A 20886-nucleotide genomic window follows, 5' to 3' on the forward strand; every position below is an offset into this window, starting at 1 on the left:
CTCCCTCCCTCCCTCCCTCCCTCCCTCCCTCCCTCCCTCCCTCCCTCTCTCCCTCCCTCTCTCTCTCTCTCCAAGGCAGGATCTCAAATAGCCTAGCTTGGCCTTTTCTTATTATGTACCCACAAATTACTCTGCATCCCTGTCCTTCCTGCTTCCCAGCATTTCAGATCACAAACATGGACCATGGTTAGCTTGGTGGCACATAAGCAAGCTTATGGTATATGTAAACATGAAACAGCTCTTAAGTAAAATGGCATAGGACTCATATTGAAACCAATATTTAGATTTGAACACAATTTTAAATATACAGCTAGTCCTGGCTAGTTTTATGCCAACCTAACACAAGCTATAATCATCTTAGAGAAGGGAACCTCTATTTAAAAAAAAAAAAAAGCTTCTTTCTATAAGATCGAACTGTAGACAAACCTGCAAGACATTTTCTCAATTAGTGATTGATGGGGAGGGCCTGGTACGTTTTGAGTGATGCCATCCCTGGACTGGTGGTCCTGGGTTCTGTCAGAAAGCTGACTGAGGAAACTATGAGGAGTAAGCCAGTAGCAGCACCCCCATGTGATCTTTGTATCAGTTCCTGCCTCCAGGTTCTTGCCTGTCCTGACTTCCTTCAAAGATGAGCAGTATGTGGGAGTATAAACCAGATAAACCTCTTCCTCTCCAAGTCGCTTTTGGTCATGGTGTTTCATCACACCAATAGTAAGCCTGACTAAGACTTAGTTTTTTATTTTATGACAATTAATCTCAATGTTGAATATTTTTCAGCTGTTAGACCAACTACTTTATTTTTAATGAAAACTGTGATATGCTATGTTTACAACACAGTCTTACTAAAATAAGAACAGGACCCTTATACCCTAAAAACACTTCAAAGTAAAGACAGTGTTAGAATTAAAGTGCTTCCTAGATGAACTGAATTTAACTTGTGAAAAACCAGGGCCATTTACAAAGGTTGTATCTTTTACAACTAAATTGTGGTGCTAATCAAACCCAAATAGGTTAATCAGTTAAAAAACGTACTAAGGACAAGAGAAGCCCTTTCACTGCTAGAAAAGCTTAGAACTTTTGAGGAACCAAGAATGTCCTGGTTCCATATTGCTGTATACAGCACTTGACCTCACAAATCTGCTGTGAGGGCAAATGACAACATATGAGAGTGTTTTTGTTGTTGTAGTTGTTGTTATTGGTTTTTGTTTGTTTGTTTGTTTTTTCGAGACAGGGTTTCTCTGTATAGCCCTGGCTGTCCTGGAACTCACTCTGTAGACCAGGCTAGCCTCGAACTCAGAAATCCACATGCCTCTGCCTCCCAAGTGCTGGGATTAAAGGTGTGCACCACCACTGCCGTGAGAGTGGTTTATAAACTGAAAACTGGTAGGCAAAAAAAATTCTTCTTCCTGCCTACAGAATATTCCATTGTGTATACATCTTGGTGGCCAAAAATTTAGAGGGAGGATTATTTCCTAGATCTGTAAAATGTATCCTATTTAATAATATTCTTTTATTCTTAGCCTATTTCATAAGCTTATTTATTTGTACAGGTGAGAATTTAAGTTTCTACTATTACTTCCCCACCACCGGAATGGCTAAAATCAGAACAACTTTACCTTATTTCTCTTGACTCCACAAACATTTCTTACTTAATATATACCAATAGAGCATGATTTTATTTTTAAATTACATTCACTTATTTATATATTTTGATTTTCACATGATGTGTTGTGAGTGTATGTCTATGCATGAGGATTTCAGAGAAATCCTTTTGGGAATTGCTTCTTTACCATGAGACTCCAAAAAGTTAACCTCAGTTCATCACACTTGCGGCAAGCAGCTTTACCCAGTGAGCCATTTCACTAGCCCAGGACACTGTTTTAAAGCATTTAACCATGGCTTATCTGTTATCTTTCAACTATTTTAGATACAATTAGGATTAATACAACTTCATAGGTTTTTGTGGTTCCAAATCCCAAGGCATGATAAACAGCAGGTATAAAACATACACTAAGTGTCAGGCTGTACGTTACTCATTGAGTAAACCAAAAAAGATAAGCTGTACTTACATTGCTAAAATTAATTTAGCAGTTTTAGATACAAAACCCTTTTTTAGGAGCTGGAAGAGATTGCTCAGCAGTTAAGAGAACTTGTTGCTCTTTCACGGGACCTGGATTCTGTTCCCAGCATTTATATGGTGGCTCACAACTACCATATAAATTTCCATATTTCCATATAAATTTCCATATTTCCAGTTCTGGTGAATCCAACACCTCTCTCTTCCTTGGGCTCTTGCATACATATAGTTTAATAAACTCATTCAAGCTCACATGAATATTAAAAATAAAATTTAAAAGTAACTTTGAACTATATGTGTATTCTCTATCCCCAGGAATTGTTCTTAGTTCTCTATATAAAGGTACTTACATTTTAGCACTGCTTGTAATAATGAAAAAAGATGTCTACCAGAGAAGGGTAAGCAAAAATGAAACAGCTGATACAATTTAATGGAATGAATAAAAATTGTTTTTAGTGACAAATATAAATGCACACCTTGAAATCAAAATTTTGAGTAAAATCCTGAACATTACATACATATGGTATAATTCTATTTTATCAATTAAAAAAATACTAACACAGATATGCATGTAGTAAAATGTGATTTAAATGTGTTCCACATTTATTATAGGAGTTATTGGGGAGTAGGATGTTCAACAGGAAAATGTGACTGATAAAGCAATGGAATTTGTGTATGGAGAATATGAAGCAAGTATTAACAAAATTTAATATTTATTAATTGTAGTGGACTAAAAACTATGTGATGTATGGTTTTTAATACTTTCCCAAATATTTAGAACTTTCCAAATACCTAAAAAAGAAAGCCCATAAATAACCTATATTGTTTTCTTAAGACAATTTTTTGTAGTCCAGGATATAAAGTTTATGACTGGTATTCTACAAGTCTTAAATGTTTTGTAGGATTTGCCTGTAAAATAGGTACTTATATTTTTGAAAGTGTTGTACAGATCAGAATAAGTCATTCTAAAGTATGTAATTTTTGCAAGATGATTGTTTTGAGTTAAAAACAACTCAGACTCAACAGCATGCAGGTGGTTTCTTGACAAGTTGATATAGAACTATTTGGGAAGAAAAAAAATTTAATTGAGAAAAATGCCTTCAACTGAGAGCATTTTCTTGATTAATGCTTGATGTGGGAGGACCTACTTCACTGGAGGTGGTGACACATCGGGCAAGTGGTCCTAGACAGGATAAGAAAGTAGGCTGAGCAAGCCATGGGGAGCAAGCCATGGGGAGCTGTGTTTCTCCATGGCCTCTGCTTCAGTGCTTAGCTCCAGGTTCCTCTCTTGAGTTTCTGCACTGACCTTCTTAGACTTTGATATGGAAGTGCAGGAACTTACCTTCTCAACCCTTACCTTCTCAAGTTGCTTTTGGCCATGGTCTTTATCATAGCAATGAAAAAGTAACAAACTAAAAAAGATTTAGGAAGAAGCCTTCTGCCAGGCATGGTGGCTCATGGCTATGATTTTAATATTTAGAGGTTGAGGCAGAAGGATTGCCCTGAATTAAATGCTAGCTTGGACTACATAGTAAGCTCCTGTTTGAGACAATACAAAGGCTGAGGAGAGAGCTCAGTAAGGAGTTTACTCAACAAGCACAACGACCTGAGGTGAATTTTGAGAACTCAGATAAACAAGTTAGATATGAGCCAGGAATAATAGTGGTGCACACCTTTAGTCCCAGACTCTTGGGATTAAAGCAGAGGCAGGTGACTTGAGGCCAGTCTGGTCTACATAATGACTTCCAGGACAGCCAGAGCTATCCAGAGACCCTGTCTTAATAAATAAACAAACAAATACGTTGGATTCAGTAGCATGTGTGCTGGGAAGGCAGAGAAAAGTGTAAAGGTAACTTCTGATAGGATACAAGTTCCAGTTCCTTGGAGAATACAAAACTTTATGACATGAGGAACACTCATACTTTATGAGAAGAAACTATCTTTTATTAATTTTCCTTACATTATTTATCCTTTTATAATTTACCACCACTAGAAAGTCCACTTGTTGGCTTCCCACAGCTTTCTAATATTCTTTTCTGAAGTGGCATATACTTTCTCATATCTACCTATTTACTGGGATCTCACTTTTTATTACTTCACATACATCTAACAATGTTAGCATCAAATAAAACTTATATGCCTGTTATAAAGCAAATATCACAGTCTAATTTCCAGGGCCTCAGTTGCAGAAACAAAGAGAACTTTCAGTAGCTACAAGGCTTTTTCCATTTTTAAAAAAGATATTTTCTGAGAATTTCATATAAGTATACAAATATGTCTTGATGACCACCACCACCAATTTCCCCTCTGGCTCCCTTGCATCTCTACCTCAATAAATGTTCCTCTTACCTTCATGTCCTCCAACACTTATTAGAATTTTCTTTTTCTTCTTTATTTCCTTTTGAAATGTGTATGTGTGTGTATTTTGCTAAGAATTAAACCCAGGACCTCACACATGCTAGGTAAAAGCTCTACCACTGGGCTATATATATCCCAAACCCAAGAATCCATTTTGTTTCTTAATTTTATACATCAAGTTATGAACTTTTAATTACTTTTATTACTACTGGAAATCAAACTCAGAATAGGCAAGCATTCATTCTGAGTTACTGCCTCAGCCCTAGTCACAGCAATGTTGTGTGTCTGTGTCTGTGTGTGTGTGTATGTGTGTATAGTGTCTGTACATATGTTCCTGTCATGAGCACATGTTTGTGTAGAGGCCCAAAATTCATGTTGAGTCTTTCTTAATTGCTCACCATATTATTCTTTGAAGCAAGGTAACTTGCACAACAGAGAACATGATGATTCCTGCTAATTTAGCTAGTGAGCTTGTACCCAGGGTCCATTTTCCATCTTCTGGGCAATGAGACTACAGGCAGCCACAGTGCCGGTTCTGGGGCTCTGAACACCAGTCCTCCAGCTCACGCTTGAGCAACAAATGCTTTATCTCCTGAGCCACTCCCTCAGACCTTTATTACATCCAATTCAAAAATCGATAACTGTATAGTAGTTAGGGCTTATTAACCTTATTATGATTGTTAACATTACTTTGATCTTCTTATTTCTCATTCATACTTAGGTGTTTCAAAAACTCATAAATTATTAAAATGAAAATTTTATGTTGCTTTATGTATATCCTAGACAATTTTATGTAATACTTTCATTATTCATAAAAATACTTTCTAATTTCCCTTAGAATATTTTAGTCTATGTTGAAAAGTAACTGCAATTCTAAAGCTATTCTTTTCTATTGGCATTCATTTTTATTTTAATTGCAGCATGTCCAGAGAATTTGTACTTTTGGATATCCCTTGTTGCTAAAAATATAGTAAAATCTCCAAGTGTCCTCGAAAAGAGTATATATATATATATTTAACTGGTGTCTGCAGGGCCTACCTGTAATATTATATTAAGAATGACTTCTAGGCTTCTCATGCTGGGATAAACCTGTAACCCCAGCACTTGAGGGGACAGAGGTGGAAAGATCTTAAGTACAAGATCAGCACAGGATACAGAACCCATCTTTAAAAAAAAAAAAAACAAATCAAAAACAAAAACAGATAACTGATAAAAAACTGTTTAAATACAATACTTAGTATTTTAATTGTCTTGTGAAGTTGCTTTTTAATTAATACATCCCTCCTTGTCCTTAATTGTTTCCTTAAAATCTATTTCATATATTTCTAGGACTACTAGCATTCTTTGTTTTTTATTGAAAATAATTTTTTCATATAATATATTCTGATTTCAGTTCCCCTCCTCCAGCTCCTTCCCACTTCTCCACCCACCCAAATCAAATCCATAAGCCCCTCACTCATCAGAATATAAACAAGCATCTAAAATAGTAATAATAAGAGAAAATAAAACGAACAAAGCAGACTAGGACAGCCAGCATTTTTAAAGGTTCACTATAAAAAACAAGAATAAGAAAAGGGATAAATGTCATATAAATGCGGTGATGTGGGGTACCCAATTTTGTACACATTGTATATAACCACACATATGCTGTCCTAGCTACTTTTTCTGTCACACAAGCTAGAGTCACCTGAGAGGAGAGAACTTCAATTAAGAAACGCTTCCATGCTGGGCAGTGGTGGCGCACACCTGTAATCCCAGCACTTGGGAGGCAGAGGCAGGCGGATTTCTTAGTTTGAGGCCAGCCTGGTCTACAGAGTGAGTTCCAGGACAGCCAGGGCTACACAGAGAAACCCTGTCTCCAAAAAAAAAGAAAAGAAAAGAAAAAAAAAAAGCTTCCATAAGACTGGGCTGGGCTGTAGGCGACCCTGTAGAGCATTGTCTTATTTAGTGATTGACTTAGAAGGCCCAGGGCCCAGTAACTTCTGAGTGGTGCACTCCTGGCTGGTGAGCCTGAATTCTACAATAAGGCACACTAAACAAGCCATGGGGAGCAAGCCTGTAAGCAGCAGCCTTCCACCGCCTGTGGATCAGCTCTGCCTCCAGGGTCTCGGCCTATTTAAGTTGCTGTCCTGACCTCTTTGATGATGAACAGTGATGTGGAAATGTAAGCAAATTAAACTCCTTCCTCCCCAGCTTGCTTCTGGTCATAGAGTTGCGTTACAGAAGTAGAAATCCTAAGCAAAACAATTACAATATTTATAATAATGAAAATAAACATAATTTTCTGCAAGTTTCTTTGTACTTCAATATATACCTCCTTTCCTTTCCTAATCCTATGTCTGGACAAATACTAAACATCTTTCTGTGACTATACCAAAATTTGCTTTTGCTTTTAAGTCTTAACTACGTAGCCAAGGATGACTTTGAACTCCTGATCCTCCTGCTACCATCTCCTAAATGCAGGTATTACGACTATATGTAACCAAGAGTTCATTTTAGAAACTTATATGAACGGAATTATAAGTATGTGTCTATTTTTGTCTACCTTCTTTTCTACAGCATACTTTACTTGAGATTCATCTATGTTAGGTGTTGTCAGTAACTTTTGTATTAAACTGTGTTCTTTATATAGATATACTACAATTTTTTTTAATTTATTTACTTTATGTACATTGGTATTTTGCCTGCATGTGTAAGGGAGTTGGATCCTCTGGAACGGGAGTGACAAACAGTTGTGAGCTACCAGTGGGTGCTAAGAATTGAACCTGTGCCTTCTGGAAGAGGACAGTGCTCTTAATTCCTGAGCCATCTCCCAAGCCCTACACAATTTGTTTTAAACATATCCCTGACATTTTTTTTTTTTTTGATTTTGAAATGGGGTCTCATTCTGTAGATCTAGCTAACCTAGAACTCCATACACAGATGAGGATGACCTTGAGGTTACACTGACCTACCTCCTTTAGTGTCCCAAATGCTGGGATTACAAGTATGAACAGGAAGGACCAATTTAACAATTTACTTGTTGATGGACATTAGGAACTTGGACTTAATGAGAAACAGAATAACAAAATGAATCCTTATTTTTCATGCTCAGAAAAACACTTCAAAATAGAAGGCTTGGTCAGTGTTAGAAGTATTCTAATTTTGTGTATTATGACCATACTGTTCCTTTAAAAATGTATTAAAGAATAAAGAATACACATAGCCAAGTCTTATTCTAATTATTTTTAAAAGTTAACTGCTCAAGGTTAATATTCATGCTACTGTGTAACCCAATCTCCTAAATTCTTTTCACATTGTTTTAAGAAACTAGTTATTTTTCAATTGTGTTTCTGGGTGTTCTGCCTGCACATATGTCATCACACACATATGCACCACAGGCATGCAATGCCTGCAGAAGTCAGAGCGAGTGCTGGGTCCCCTGGCACAGGAGTTACAGACAGCTGTGAGCTGCCATGCAGGTACAGAGAACCGAGTAGTCAGGGTTCTCTGCAAAGGCCCGGTAAAGCTTTAAGCTTCAGAGAGAGAGTTCGTCTTTACAGGTCATTTTACATTACATTTCTGCTTTGGAGGGGGAGGAGGAGGACAAAACTGAATTTGTTTTAGGAATTGAATTTATTCTGTGCAAAAATTAAATAATCCCAAGTCTGCTTTATCACAATCAACTCTTTCTGGAAGGGCAGGAATAAAGTGTAAAAAAAAGCACCCTTGATAATTAACAGTGTTTGAAACAGTATTTTCTTTCTTCCTTCATTTTTTTGTTTTGTTTTTCTTTGTTTGTTTGTTTTCCAGACAGGGTTTCTTTGTGTAGCTCTGGCTGTCCTAGACTCACTTTATACACCACCCTGCTCTTGAACACATAGGGTTCCACTTGCTAATGCTTCCCAAATGCTATGATTAAAAGCTTACACCCCTATGCCCGTCCTAAAAACAGTATTTTCTAAGTAAAATTGAAATCCAAAAATATGCGGGTAGTTGGCGACTCTTCTGGTTCCTAATCTGATCATTAACACAGCAATTCTAGACTCTAGGACAAAATGCTTTTATAGTAACATTTTTTAAAAGTCAAAAGGAATTTTGGAACACTGGAAACCATCAACTGTACTTTGAATTTCTGTTGTCTCACAAGGAAAACAAAGAAAAACTACTTTGATTTTGGCTGATTAGTAATTCTTTTAATTAAACTTAGAAGCAATCATATAGAGTTGGAGAGATGGACCAGTGGTTAAGAACACTTGCTGCTTTTCTAGAGGACAGAGTTCAGTTTACAGAATCCTTGTCAGGTGACTCAAAACTAACTACCTAGCTCCTGCGGATCTAATTTCTTCTCTGACATCTGTGAGCACCCTGACTCATGTGCATATACCCACACACAGACAGACAGACACACACAGACATACAGATACAGACACACACACAAATAATAATAATGTACATTGTATTAGAAAAGCAACCATATACATTAAAAATCTACTGGTTTAACTTCAGGAATGTTATTTATGAAGGCTTTAATTTATGGTATTTGCTTTACTTGAAGACTAAAGACCCTCTATGACAACTCAGGAGATTTCTCTGCTCTATATGTTTCTTACTGGTATAGTGTTTCTAACAATTTTGTGACAACAATTTTAGGAGTTACATAAACAAGAGGAGAATATCAGCAAACTGAAAAGTAACTTCTGATCATTCAGGCTGGAGATTACACAGAGAGAAGTCTTACCTGATAGAAGCTATAATCCTGAAATTCTGATCACTTCTTTAAAAAAAAAATGTAGTCGTTTTTTATTTTATGCTTATAACTGTTTTGCCTGCCTGTCCATTAGTTCACCATATGTATGCTTTGTATTCTTTGAGGCCAGAAGAGGGCACCAAATTTTCTTAAAATGTTATCACAGACAGTTGTGGTCCAACGCAAGGGTGCAGGGAACCAAACCAAGGTCCTCTGCAAAAGCAGCCAGTGCTCTTAACTACTGAGCCATCTCTTCAGTCTCCTGACTGACTCGTAACTGGTACTTACATTTAAGTGACAATGAAGTTTGATAAGTTAGGCACACTGACATCCAGATCATCACTTGAAGAGGCAGAGGCAGGCTGATTTCTGTTAGTCAGAGGCCAGCCTGGTCTACATAGTGAGTTCCAGACCAGCCAAGGCTACATAGTGAAACCATGTACACAATACACAAATAAAAATTAAAAAGAAAAAAGAACTCTGTAACTATATAGACTTGACATAAAATCATCATGTCTTTTCTGTCCTTATTTAAAGTGGATAACTCCATCAGCATGGCTGGGAATCTGCAGTGATAATAACGTTCAACACGAAGATCGCAAAACGATGACGATAAACACTGACTTACCACTGTCCTCTGTTTGTTGGGCAGGAAGACTCTAACGATGGGTTTCTGTGGTGACTTGGGGTTGTTCCGTGATACATCTGTGGGAGTTTGAAAAACTGAAAGAGATGACGGTAGCACTGAAAGGCTAGAAGAGGAGGAGGATGTAACGGTGTCCATTGAGGCAGAGCTAGAAACAGAAAAATCTGCTCCATTACCCAGGGATTCCAGAAGCTGTTGCTCTCTTTGCTGAAGGGCATCTAGCTTGCTGGTGTACTCTTCATAGGCCTACAAGATAAAGGAGAGTCACACTGGACCTGGACATTCACAAAATACAAACCCAGTCTTTGATTACACCTTCTTTATAATCTAAAACAGGGTTTAAGCTACAAGTTACAAAGTAAATACTACAAATATTCCCACTTTTAAATGGAAAAATATCTGTTATAGATATTAGCTTATTATGTTAGAAAACTTGACCTACATATGTTGTATCTACATGGTCCTTAAATGTTAATTTACAAAACAGTACTTCCCAATATTCTGGTCGAAGAGTAAGTTGCTTTCCAAAGTACAAGTTTAGCATAAGACAAAATATGTATAAAGTATCACACTGCATCAAAGATAGGTAGGTGTCTCTTCCTAAATTTTTCTTTCCAGAAAAGTTGTAGGCATATCAAGTTTTATAGACTTTGGCAGCAAACAATCATTGCTATGCTTATTTGAAATAGATGATTCCATTTGTATGTTTCTGAATATGCAGTGATATGTGCACATGTGCATTCATGTGAATACAGAAGGGGAGAGGGGGAGAGAAGGAGAGAGGGAGGGAGGAAAGGAGAAGGAAAGGGAGAGGGAGAGGGAGAAGGAGGGAAGGAGAGAGGTAGGGAAAGGGACAAGGAGAGAGGGAGGGAGAGGGAGAGGGAAGAGGTTATTAGAGACATGTTGAAATTCAGGAATAAGCTACACAGTGCCAGATCACACTAATCTCACTGTCAACAAAAGAACCTTGGCAGGGCTTAAATGATCTGTAACACTACCTTCTTTCTGAAATAGCCATAGTTATTAGCTAATCATTTATTCTTTTAAAAAATACTTTCTCATTATAGATTCCTTTTTCTCCACAACAAATTTTTATTTATTTGGTAATTTAATACAACGCACCACAATCACACTCACTCTCCAGTTCTCCCACCCTTGCTCCCCCCCAAAACAATTAAGAAAGTGAGAAAGGAAGAAAATCACAAGTCCAATTTGTGCTGCTCATGTACTCACTGAAGCATGGTCAAACTCCCAGTGGTCAGCCCCTTAAAAAAATGGAGCCCTTCCCCAACTCTACTGAGAGAAGCATCAACTGTGAAGAGCGCCACATCAGCATCTTTATCACAATTTGTAAGGAGTCTCTTCAATAGCTTCTTGTCTGGACTGGGTTTTTTTTGGGGGGGGGCAGGGGTGTGGGGAGGGGTTGTCACAGAAGCCTTTGATATCTCTCATTCTCAGTTATGAGTCTGTAGTCATCAATACCACTGCAGAACCTTCCTTGCCCATAGCAGGCAATGGCAGCATGGATTATGCGTGGGCTTTCACATGGTTTCCAACATCATGGACATCCAGACAGCCTCTGGGGGCAGCACAAACTAAGGATACCATCAGTCTCCTGTAACAGCTATGATCCTGGCCATCAACATGCTCTCTGGCAGTATTCCTCATTTTCTCCTTCCTCATCAAAATGCTGTTTAAGCAAGTAAGAATTGATTTGATACTCTGCAACCACAGGAAACTCTGGGCCACTAGGAGTATATCCTCTTAAACATTCCATTTGACAAAAGCTATAAAGTCAAATGGAGTACCATATTAAATACCAAATTCTCAAGGAACAGAATGATACAGAAAGAGATAGCATTAATTGGAATATACATATCCACAGTTCTTTCAGACACTGGAAATCATCTCAACTCAGAGCAATTTAGCCCTCTTGTACCCTAACATCCCAAATAGATGCAGTACTACAAACATTTACAAACCTCCACAAAAGAGAATCAAGGATTTTAGTATGGTATTCCCTTTTCCATCAGACTATAGGCAAGCCTGTAGGGCATTTTCTAATTAGTGACTGATATAGAAGGGCACAGCCCATTGGAGGTGGTGCCACCCTCTGACTTGGTACTGGATGCTATAAAAAAGCAGGCTGAAAATGAAAATTTAGTTTTTTCCAAGGAAGTTTCATTGAGGGAAACAAATTTCTCTTAAGGGATAGGCTGCAAGCCCAGCAGTAGATGGCCAACAGAAAACAAAAAAACAAACAAACAAAAAACCCAAAAACATCAATATCGCTGAGGTTTTTGGAGGTTCTTAGTCTCATAATGTGGCATCACTGCCCACACCCCTTAAATTTTTTCTTATTTGTATTTTAATTTATACTTTCTCTCTTTTTACCCACTGGTCCTTTGCATATATATCATGGCTTCCAGTTTAGTGTGCAAATAAATGAGTCTCTGCATCTTTATTTGTTTCTTTTTCCCCTTGGGGGGTTCTTTTCCTTCTGTCTGTTTTTTTCTATTCTGAGGTGTTAGTTCTTGTTTCATATTATTATATTACATTATATTATTATTCCTTTAGAGGCTTGTTTGTTTTCTAATGAGGAACAGAAAGGGAGTGGATCCAGATAAGAGGGAAAGTGGGAAGGATATGGGAGGACTAGAGAGTAGGGAAACTGTTATCAGGATATATTATATGAGAAACAAATCTATTTTTAATAAAAGGGGGAAAAATAAAAGGAAGCAGGCACGAGGAGCAAGCCAGTAGCAGCACTCCTTCATGGTTTCTGAAATCAGCTCCTGCCTCCATGTTCCTGCTCACTTGAGTTCCTGTGTTGGCTTTCTTCAATGAGCCCTGATTCAGGATACAGAGGGCAAATAAACTCTTACCTCTTCAGGTTGCTTGGTTATGGTGTTTTATCATAGTCACAGTAATCCTGTCAGATCTGATTCTAATATCCCTGCCTTAGAAATTTAGGCATTTATTTTCATTCTGTCTTCAAGACCCAGAGATACTCATACCAAAAGCTTTACAAAAGATTGAAATGCTGCCAGGATCTGACTCTGGAATGTTCACACTCTTGAATGGATACCTTGACTTTAAATCTCACTAGCATATGAATAAGTTTCAGGTCAACATTAATATCTCTAACATCTTCCCAGACTTGGGTCTATATTGTATTCTTTCCCATATTTTATGGATTATTATTCCAACATCATCATCAATTTCATCTTTGATTCTTTAGCTAGTTCTTTTTTTTTTTTTTTAAGTAAGATTGCTAAATTCCATTTTTGGAAAATCCTACTATTAACCACTCCCAGTTCCTCCCCAACTTCCATAACATCAAGACCCATCCCCTTCCTGTCTCCACTAGAAAGTAAAGTGGCATCTAAGGGGGATGATGATGATGATAATAATAATACTGATAATAATATTAATAATAATGGCGGCTCATGTAACTAACCATTGGTAGAGAAAATAAAACCAGGCCACCAGTGGTTCTATTATCTATTCTCAGAAACTTCAAATTGCCTGGTTTTTCAAACTACTATCTGAACAGGTTTTTTGCTGTTGTTTTGTCTCTATGTGTGGTTTTTTGTTGTTTTTGTTTTGTTTTGAGACAGGAGGGTTTCTCTGTGTAGCTCTGGCTGTTCTAAAACTCACTTTGTAGATCAGGCTGTCCTTGAACTCAAGAGATCCACCTATCTCTGCCTCCTGAGTGCTGGGATTAAAAGTATGCGTCATCACCACATGGCCCCTGAATATTTTTTAAAAACAACACATCATTCTTTATGATATCCATTTTAGCTTTTTCTACTTTTCCCAAAATCCCCAAATCTCCTAATGTTGAATTCATTTTGAAAATGACATTATGTTCAAATTTATTCTGAAGATCAAAGCTATTAAATGAATACTAAGCTACAAAAAGAGTTCAAAGACAGCCTACAAAACTTAGGTGAGACCTGGTCTCAAAGTTAAAAATCTAAAGAGAGGTAGTTGTTAGGTGTGGTAGTGCCTTTAATTTCAGTACTCAGGAAACAGAGGCAGGTGTAAATCTTTGAGATCCGGGCCAGCCTGATCTACATAGCTAGTTCTGCCTTAAAACAAAACATAACAAACAAAGAAATCCCAAACAATAGAACAGAACAAAGAATCTGAATAAACAAAGATTTCCTAGAAATACACAAATAGGGGCTGAAGAGTTAGCTCAGTGGTTAAGAGCACTGGCTGCTCTTCCAGAGGTCCTAAGAGTTCTCGTTCTCTCTCTCTCTCTCTCTCTCTCTCTCTCTCTCTCTCTCTCTCTCTCTCTCTCTGTGTGTGTGTGTGTGTGTGTATGTGTGTGTGTATGCGCACAAGTAGCTAGTAGATGAAAGATACTCAAAACCGGTTCTTTCTGGTACTTTGCAAACTAAACCAAACTGAGGTACTAGTCCACACCTATAAGGATGATAACAAGTTGACAATTCAGAGAAACTGAACCCACAAACGTTACCAATGAAAATGTAAAATAGTGTCAAGGCTTTGCGAAAGTATCTTCAAATTATAAGAATTATCACAGGGCCTAGTAATTCTATTCCTAGGCATGCAACCAAGAGATTTAAAACAAAACAAAACAAAATTTCACAAAATTTATGGTGTGAATGTCCATGGTGGAATAACTATTAATTTCCAATAAGCTAAACAGCCGAATGTTCATCAATCGCTGAGGGGTAGAAAGAGTCCACCTGGTAATTGGTTACGAAAGGAAATGAAGAACTGAGGCATGCCACAGCTTAGATAAACTTTGAAGACATTATGTTAAGCAAAAGCATCCAGTCACAAATGGCATGTACAAGGTCTACCAGTACAGGCAAATCTACAGGGACAAAAAGATCAGGCATTTGGAGGAATTCAAGGAACAGATGTTAATGGAGAGACATGCTTTTGAGGAATACTGAAACTGCTTTAGAGTTTATGACGATGGCTTCAACAGTCACAAATCTACTGCACCTGAGTCCTTACGTTTACCCCTCCCCCTTTCTGTCCCAGTAATAGAACCAAGCTTGGTGTAGTGAATTCTAGCTAAAAGCTTGCATTTAACTACACTCAACCCTTTATTTTTTCTATATTTTAAAACAGAGTTGCTAAATTGCATGGACTAGCTTAGAATTTGCTTGCTTCAGCCTGTCAGAGACCTGTCATTACAGGTATGTAGCACCTGCATTAAGAATAAGTATTAAGCTTTTTCTTACTGAATTTAATCTCTTCCTGAATTTATTAACTTTACACAGATATACACAATGAACTGATCTACATTCTGGTATTCTTTTCATTGCAGAGATTGATGAAATGTGTCTGCACTGTTTCCCATTTGACATCTCGAGATGAAAAAGACGGCCATGCATTATGAGAATGCTATATTGACTGTTTTGGTTTGGATCTTAAATGTCCCCAGAGACCACATAATAAAGGCACGGCCCTTTTTACTTTTTACTACAGTGGTAAAACCTGAAAGAGGGAAGACCTAATGTAAGGAAATAAGATTCTCAGGGACATTTCTTGTGCTTTACTTTTCTTTTTTGAGGAAAGGTTTCAATTATGTAGTCCTGGCTGATCTGAAACTCACAGCCTGCCTCTGCCTACTGAGTATCAGGACTAGGTTGGCCTGTGAAGAGAATACTAGATTCTGGCTCCTCCTTATTTTTCTCTTTGCTTCTTACTCCATACACCATATGTCAGGTACGAAAACAAGGAGAAAAACATCTCGAGCTCGCAAGATGGCTCAGCACTTAAAGGGACATGCCACCAAGCATGACATGCTGAGTTCAGTGCCTGGGACCCACATGATGAAAGAAGAGAACTGACTCCTTAAAAGTCTTCGGACTTCCATATGCACTACATGGGACATATTTATGCACAGACATTTGTATGAGTGCATGTGCATATAAAACAAAGAAATGTAAACAATTTTTAAAGCATTTAACACTTCCACAGAGAAGATATTCAAATTCATTGAGTATAAACAGGAAAATGAAAGAAACAGAAAAATCCTGGAAATAATTCTCAGGGGCAAACACATCTTTCCCTCCTCAGGACTGAGGTGATTAATGAGTAAGCCCAAAAAAAAAAAAATGAGTATGCCCGAGATCAACAAACAAGATAAACTTCAAATTGTGTGATGAAAGTGAAGCCTGAATTGTACTGAGATCCTGGTATTTTGGCCATGTCAGAGCGGCAAGATACCTGACAAGGAGAGTTTCGTATATGGAGTAGAATCAGCCCAAGAGAGAGATGGATGATACAGGCAGCAAAGCTGGTGGGGCTGGGCCATCTAAGTCCTTTGAAACTCAAGTCCTGGACATCATATAGAATTTTATACTGTTGAGGTTTGGTTTTGCTTTGGTCCTGTATTTTCTCACTATGCCTCCATTCTGCTCTTGAGGAATGGTAAAACAAACCCTGTCCTGACAGCCTAAGTTTTTTTTTAACCCCAGGACCAACATGGTTGGAAAGAGAAAAATTCTTTAAAGTCGTCCATTGGCCCATACACATGAATGAATGAATGAATGAATGAATGAATGAATGAAGAAATAAACAAATTAACTTTAAAATAGCAACTAAGTAACTAAAGTGTAAAGAATTCAATTAAAAATTAAAGATTTAACGTAGACATTTCTCCAAAGAGGGTGCCCAAATAAACAATAAAATGTAAAAAATATCTCAACATCATAGTCACTGAGGAAATACAAAGCAAAGCCACAATAGAATACCACTTTACATTCATTAAAATGGGTATTATCAAAGTCAAAGCAGAAAATGTTCAGTGTTGGTGAGGCTACTGTGCCTTCACTGATAAGAAAGTAAAATGGTGTAGGCACAGTATAAAAAGGTGTGGGAGTCCCTTTAATGAAATGACCACTGAATGATCCTGCTCTTCTAAGACTGGGTATACATTCGAAGACATGAGGGCTGTCCAAGCCTAAGGACCTGAGTTTGCTCAGGATCAACAATCCACACCGCTCCCCACACTTCTCTGCCTTTTTCTATAAATGCTGGCTCAGCTGTAATCAAGAGTTAATTATATATAAGATAAACCTACATTACAAATGATCAGGTTACCATTAGCTTCAAATATCAGATTTTAAAGCCACCAATCCCGAAGACATGAGAACTGACTCCTCCAAGTTGTTTATTAGCTTCCACATGTGCACTGTGGCATGTGTGTGTGTGTGTTTGTGTGTGCGTGCTTATGTGCAGAAAGTATATAAATACAATTTTAAAACTTGTTTTAAAATTCGAAAGCAAGAATTCAATTATCTTTCACCCATGGCCATTCAGCATATTTTTGCAATCCAAGCATCCACAAATAGGCAAGCATTCTACCACAAGTATCCCCCTGGCAAGGAAGGACATTTTTACACATGTACTACCTATGTTGTAATATGTATAGTCCTTGAAAACATGCTAAGTAAAATACGCCAGCCACAAAAGGACAAACGATGTGATTCTATTAAAACAGTCAAATTCACAGACACAGGAGTACCTAGTTGTTATTACAGATCATGATGAGAGGAAAATGTGGATTTGGTAGTTAATATGTAAAATAAAAAAGATGAGTCTTAAATGATGAAAAGTTCTGAAGATGGATTGTATTGATGGTTTCAAAATAAAATTAATTTGCTAAAAAATTATTTATTTATTTTAATTTTTTTTATTCTATGTATATGAGTGCACTGTCACTGTCATCAGATACACCAGAAAAGGGCATCAGGTCCCATTATAGATGGTTGAGCCACCATGTGATTGCTGGGAATTGAACTCAGGACGTCTAGAAGAGCGGGCAGTGCTCTTAACTGCAGCCCTAAAAATTTATTTTTTAAAGTGGTAAATTCAATGTATCTTTTATTCTAAGAAAAAAATGTTAAAGATTTTTAATAAGCGAACCTCCAACCCTGAAGAACAGTATACCTCGGGAGTCATCGTGAGAACTGGCTTTTGACTGAAGTCCTTCAAAGTTCAGTCTTTTCTCTTGGGTTGGTCTTTCCACAGGCAAGCATCTGTCAGTCTTCTACATAGTGTATCAAATGCTAATTAAGACTAATATTCTAACACCTTTATATGTTCATTGTCTATACGTCCCTCCCCCCTGAAGCACAATCTATTTGAAGATACAGATTTTTGGCGCTTAAACTTTTTTTTTCCAATATCACTGCAAACAGTATATATATATTAGAGGGCATTCAGTGAATATCCCTATCTGTAGAACCTTAACATATGTCAGGAACCATGTTATTTTGTAACTATAAACTCAATTCTTAAATTATTACATGTAATGCTATTCTAATTTTTTCTGAAATATTTTATAAATATTTCATAATATTTGATATTACTATTTCATAATATTTAATATTTTTCATAATGACTCAATATAATCATATTATATGATACTAGTACATATGGAATCTGTTACTTTGTCACATACTAATAATATAACCCATTAAATTTTGCTCTGATGTTATACTTTTTTGAACATATGATTCAAATTTGTATGCCTAGTTGTAAAAAGAAACCAATCCAATTAAATATAACTAAAAAAAGTCCACAATTTGTATAACAAGGAATAGGTAAAGAAATGAGAAATGTTTAGTCCAAATAAGAGCTGCCTGGTGGTAGACTAATGGCAGAGACAACAGGACAGCAAAGCAGTAGAACAAGGCGGTGGCAAGTATTACACATTTGTAAGTAGATATCTATCTGCCTTCTTCCCTTTAGCAATAGTACCTACCACCAGAAGTAAGGTACTTAACCTCTCTATTTAGCCTGAAAATGGAAATAAAATACCTATGCAGGAGTTTGCTAAAAGTAATTATAAGTATTAATAAAAGCATTTAACATAGTACAGGGCACAGAATAAGAATAAGCACAAATGTTTTTCTTTTTACTAATCAATTTTCAAGTATTTAAGTGTCTCAAGAGTATGCGTCTGGTGAAAACAATCCATCATGACTGTAAATAAACATGTTTATTGATTCAAATGTGGGAAAGTCCGCAATAGATAGAGACAAACTGTTGCTTATGTTGTATAGTTGATAAACAAAAATGAGCAGTTTCATTAAGACTATACTGAGACTACTTCTGACTTCTCTGCTTGTCCTCCTATACTACACAACTGAAAGTACAGCTAGACTTCGAGTTCTGCACTGATAGCATAAGCAGCAGTGGGATCCAGAATAAGTCATGAGGAAGACAAGAAGAGAACGGTTTAGTTGGTGTTTCTAAAATTCCAAGATTTGCTTAACTTTCTCACAAAATAATGAAGACTTAATTTTTCTTTAAAAAATAATTAAGGGGCTGAAGAGATGGCTATGCAGTTAAGAGCACTGCCTGCTCTTGCAAAGGTGCTGAGTTCAATTCCCACCAATCACATGGCGGCTCAACCATCTGTAATTGGATCTGATGCCTTCTTCTGGTGTGTCTGAAGACAGCTACAGTGTACTCACATACACAAAATAAATAACTAATTCTGTAAAAAATAGATTGCAAAATCAGAAATTTAGTTAAAAGTTGTTCAAACCATGTGTTAAAATCTCTGGTATTTGAAGCCAAATGCTAACTTTGTCTTTGGTTTGTTTTTTGTTTGTTTGTTTGTTTTTTGTTTGTTTGTTTGTTTTGAGGCAGAGTCTCACTGTGTAGCCTAGGTGTTTTAGAACTATGTAGCCCAGGTCGACCTCAAATTTACAGACATCTGTCTGCCTCTGCCTTGTAAATGTTGGGACTAACAGGGCATACCATCATGCAATTATAGCTGAGCAAGAGTTACTGAAGAAAGGCAGTAGAGAGCGTGGCAAGTCGTGTTAGCTGGAGAGCCTGACTGACTAGACTCCACACTAGCTTGCTTGCCACGGATGGACTGACTTTTAGAAGAAAACTAAGGGCAAGAAGGCCTCTCTGTGACTATACAGTACCTACTGTCTCACAGGACAGGATTAAGAACAATAGCTAACTACAGATGGATAACTTCACTTAAGGCAGATGATACAAGTCCCAAGGCATCACTAAGTAGCAAGACTGAGCAATGGTGCTCCATTCCAAGATTATAAATTCTATCTAAGAGAAAGCAGAAAACAACTATGGAGAACATATTTTTAAAATATTTTACAAAACCATCCAAATTTCCCAAGATGGCAATTCATTCTGCTGACTCCCAAAACAGTGGGCTTTTTCTTTCTCTCTTTTTAACAACTCTTTTTTTAAAAATTCAGGCAATATTTTGAAGTTTATAGGGGACATCCCTCTCAGTTTTGACATTTTCCAAATCAAACTAACACATGCAGATTGCAACAAGTGAATGAAAACAAGACTAAGAAAAAAAGACAAAGTTAATTCTTCCAATGTTTCCAATCCTGCTCTCTAAAATAACCAAAACTATGACTATAAAACATTTGAATATATTTTTCCCTCAAAATTACTATAAAGCAATACTCAAAACTTACCTCCAAGTATATTGATGGTGGGTTATGCTCTCCACCAAATTTGTCCAATAGGGCCTCTATATGTTCCTGTGTCAACTTAATCATTTGCTTGATATTCCAGACCTAAAAAAGGTAAAAGAATCTAATTCAAGATCACTTAGCATATGAATTAAAAATATTTTAATGTAGACAAACAGAATGTAGTAACTATCAGTATCCTCCTCAAGGTTCTAGATAATTTATTGGGGTTTATGATTATTAGTAACTGTATTAACCTTTTACCATCTAGTAATGTATCTCTATCTATAAGAGATTCAAATACCTGCATATTCAGAATAAACAATCAAAACTAGCAGTTACTATATTAAATAAAATAAGACAGACTCAGAAATACAAACACCACTCCACATTTCCTATACTGTGGAACTTACATTCAAAATTAAACACACACACACACACACACACACACACACACACACACACACACACACAGAATAAATCGTGAAAATCTATTTTTATCTTCCATCAAATTTGGGTCTCCTCACCAGAAAGCAAACTCTTTTTTTTTTTAGAGTTTGTTATTGTGATGGTTAACCTTCAGTGTAAACTTGACTGGGTTTATATTTTT

General features: G+C 36.9%; 1 protein-coding gene and 1 long non-coding RNA gene across 4 annotated transcripts in view; one reads left to right on the forward strand and one right to left on the reverse strand.

Moving 5' to 3' along the window:
* Positions 1 to 20886, reverse strand: part of Braf (B-Raf proto-oncogene, serine/threonine kinase) — a 117764-nt gene that overhangs the window by 61428 nt on the left and 35450 nt on the right. For all 3 annotated transcript variants that reach the window (XM_028768427.1, XM_028768425.1, XM_028768426.1), the window contains exons 2-3: positions 20280 to 20381; positions 9793 to 10056 (exon numbers count right to left, since the gene is read on the reverse strand). In XM_028768427.1, the coding sequence (XP_028624260.1) occupies positions 9793 to 10056; positions 20280 to 20381 (366 nt within the window). The remainder of the gene's footprint in view (positions 1 to 9792; positions 10057 to 20279; positions 20382 to 20886) is intronic.
* Positions 14955 to 15279, forward strand: LOC114622073. Its single transcript, XR_003711543.1, has 2 exons — positions 14955 to 14993; positions 15125 to 15279. It is a non-coding gene; the product is annotated as an uncharacterized LOC114622073 (long non-coding RNA).

Source organism: Grammomys surdaster, unplaced genomic scaffold (genome assembly GCF_004785775.1).
Source record: "Grammomys surdaster isolate TR1022 unplaced genomic scaffold, NIH_TR_1.0 186, whole genome shotgun sequence".
Classification (NCBI taxonomy): domain Eukaryota; kingdom Metazoa; phylum Chordata; class Mammalia; order Rodentia; family Muridae; genus Grammomys; species Grammomys surdaster.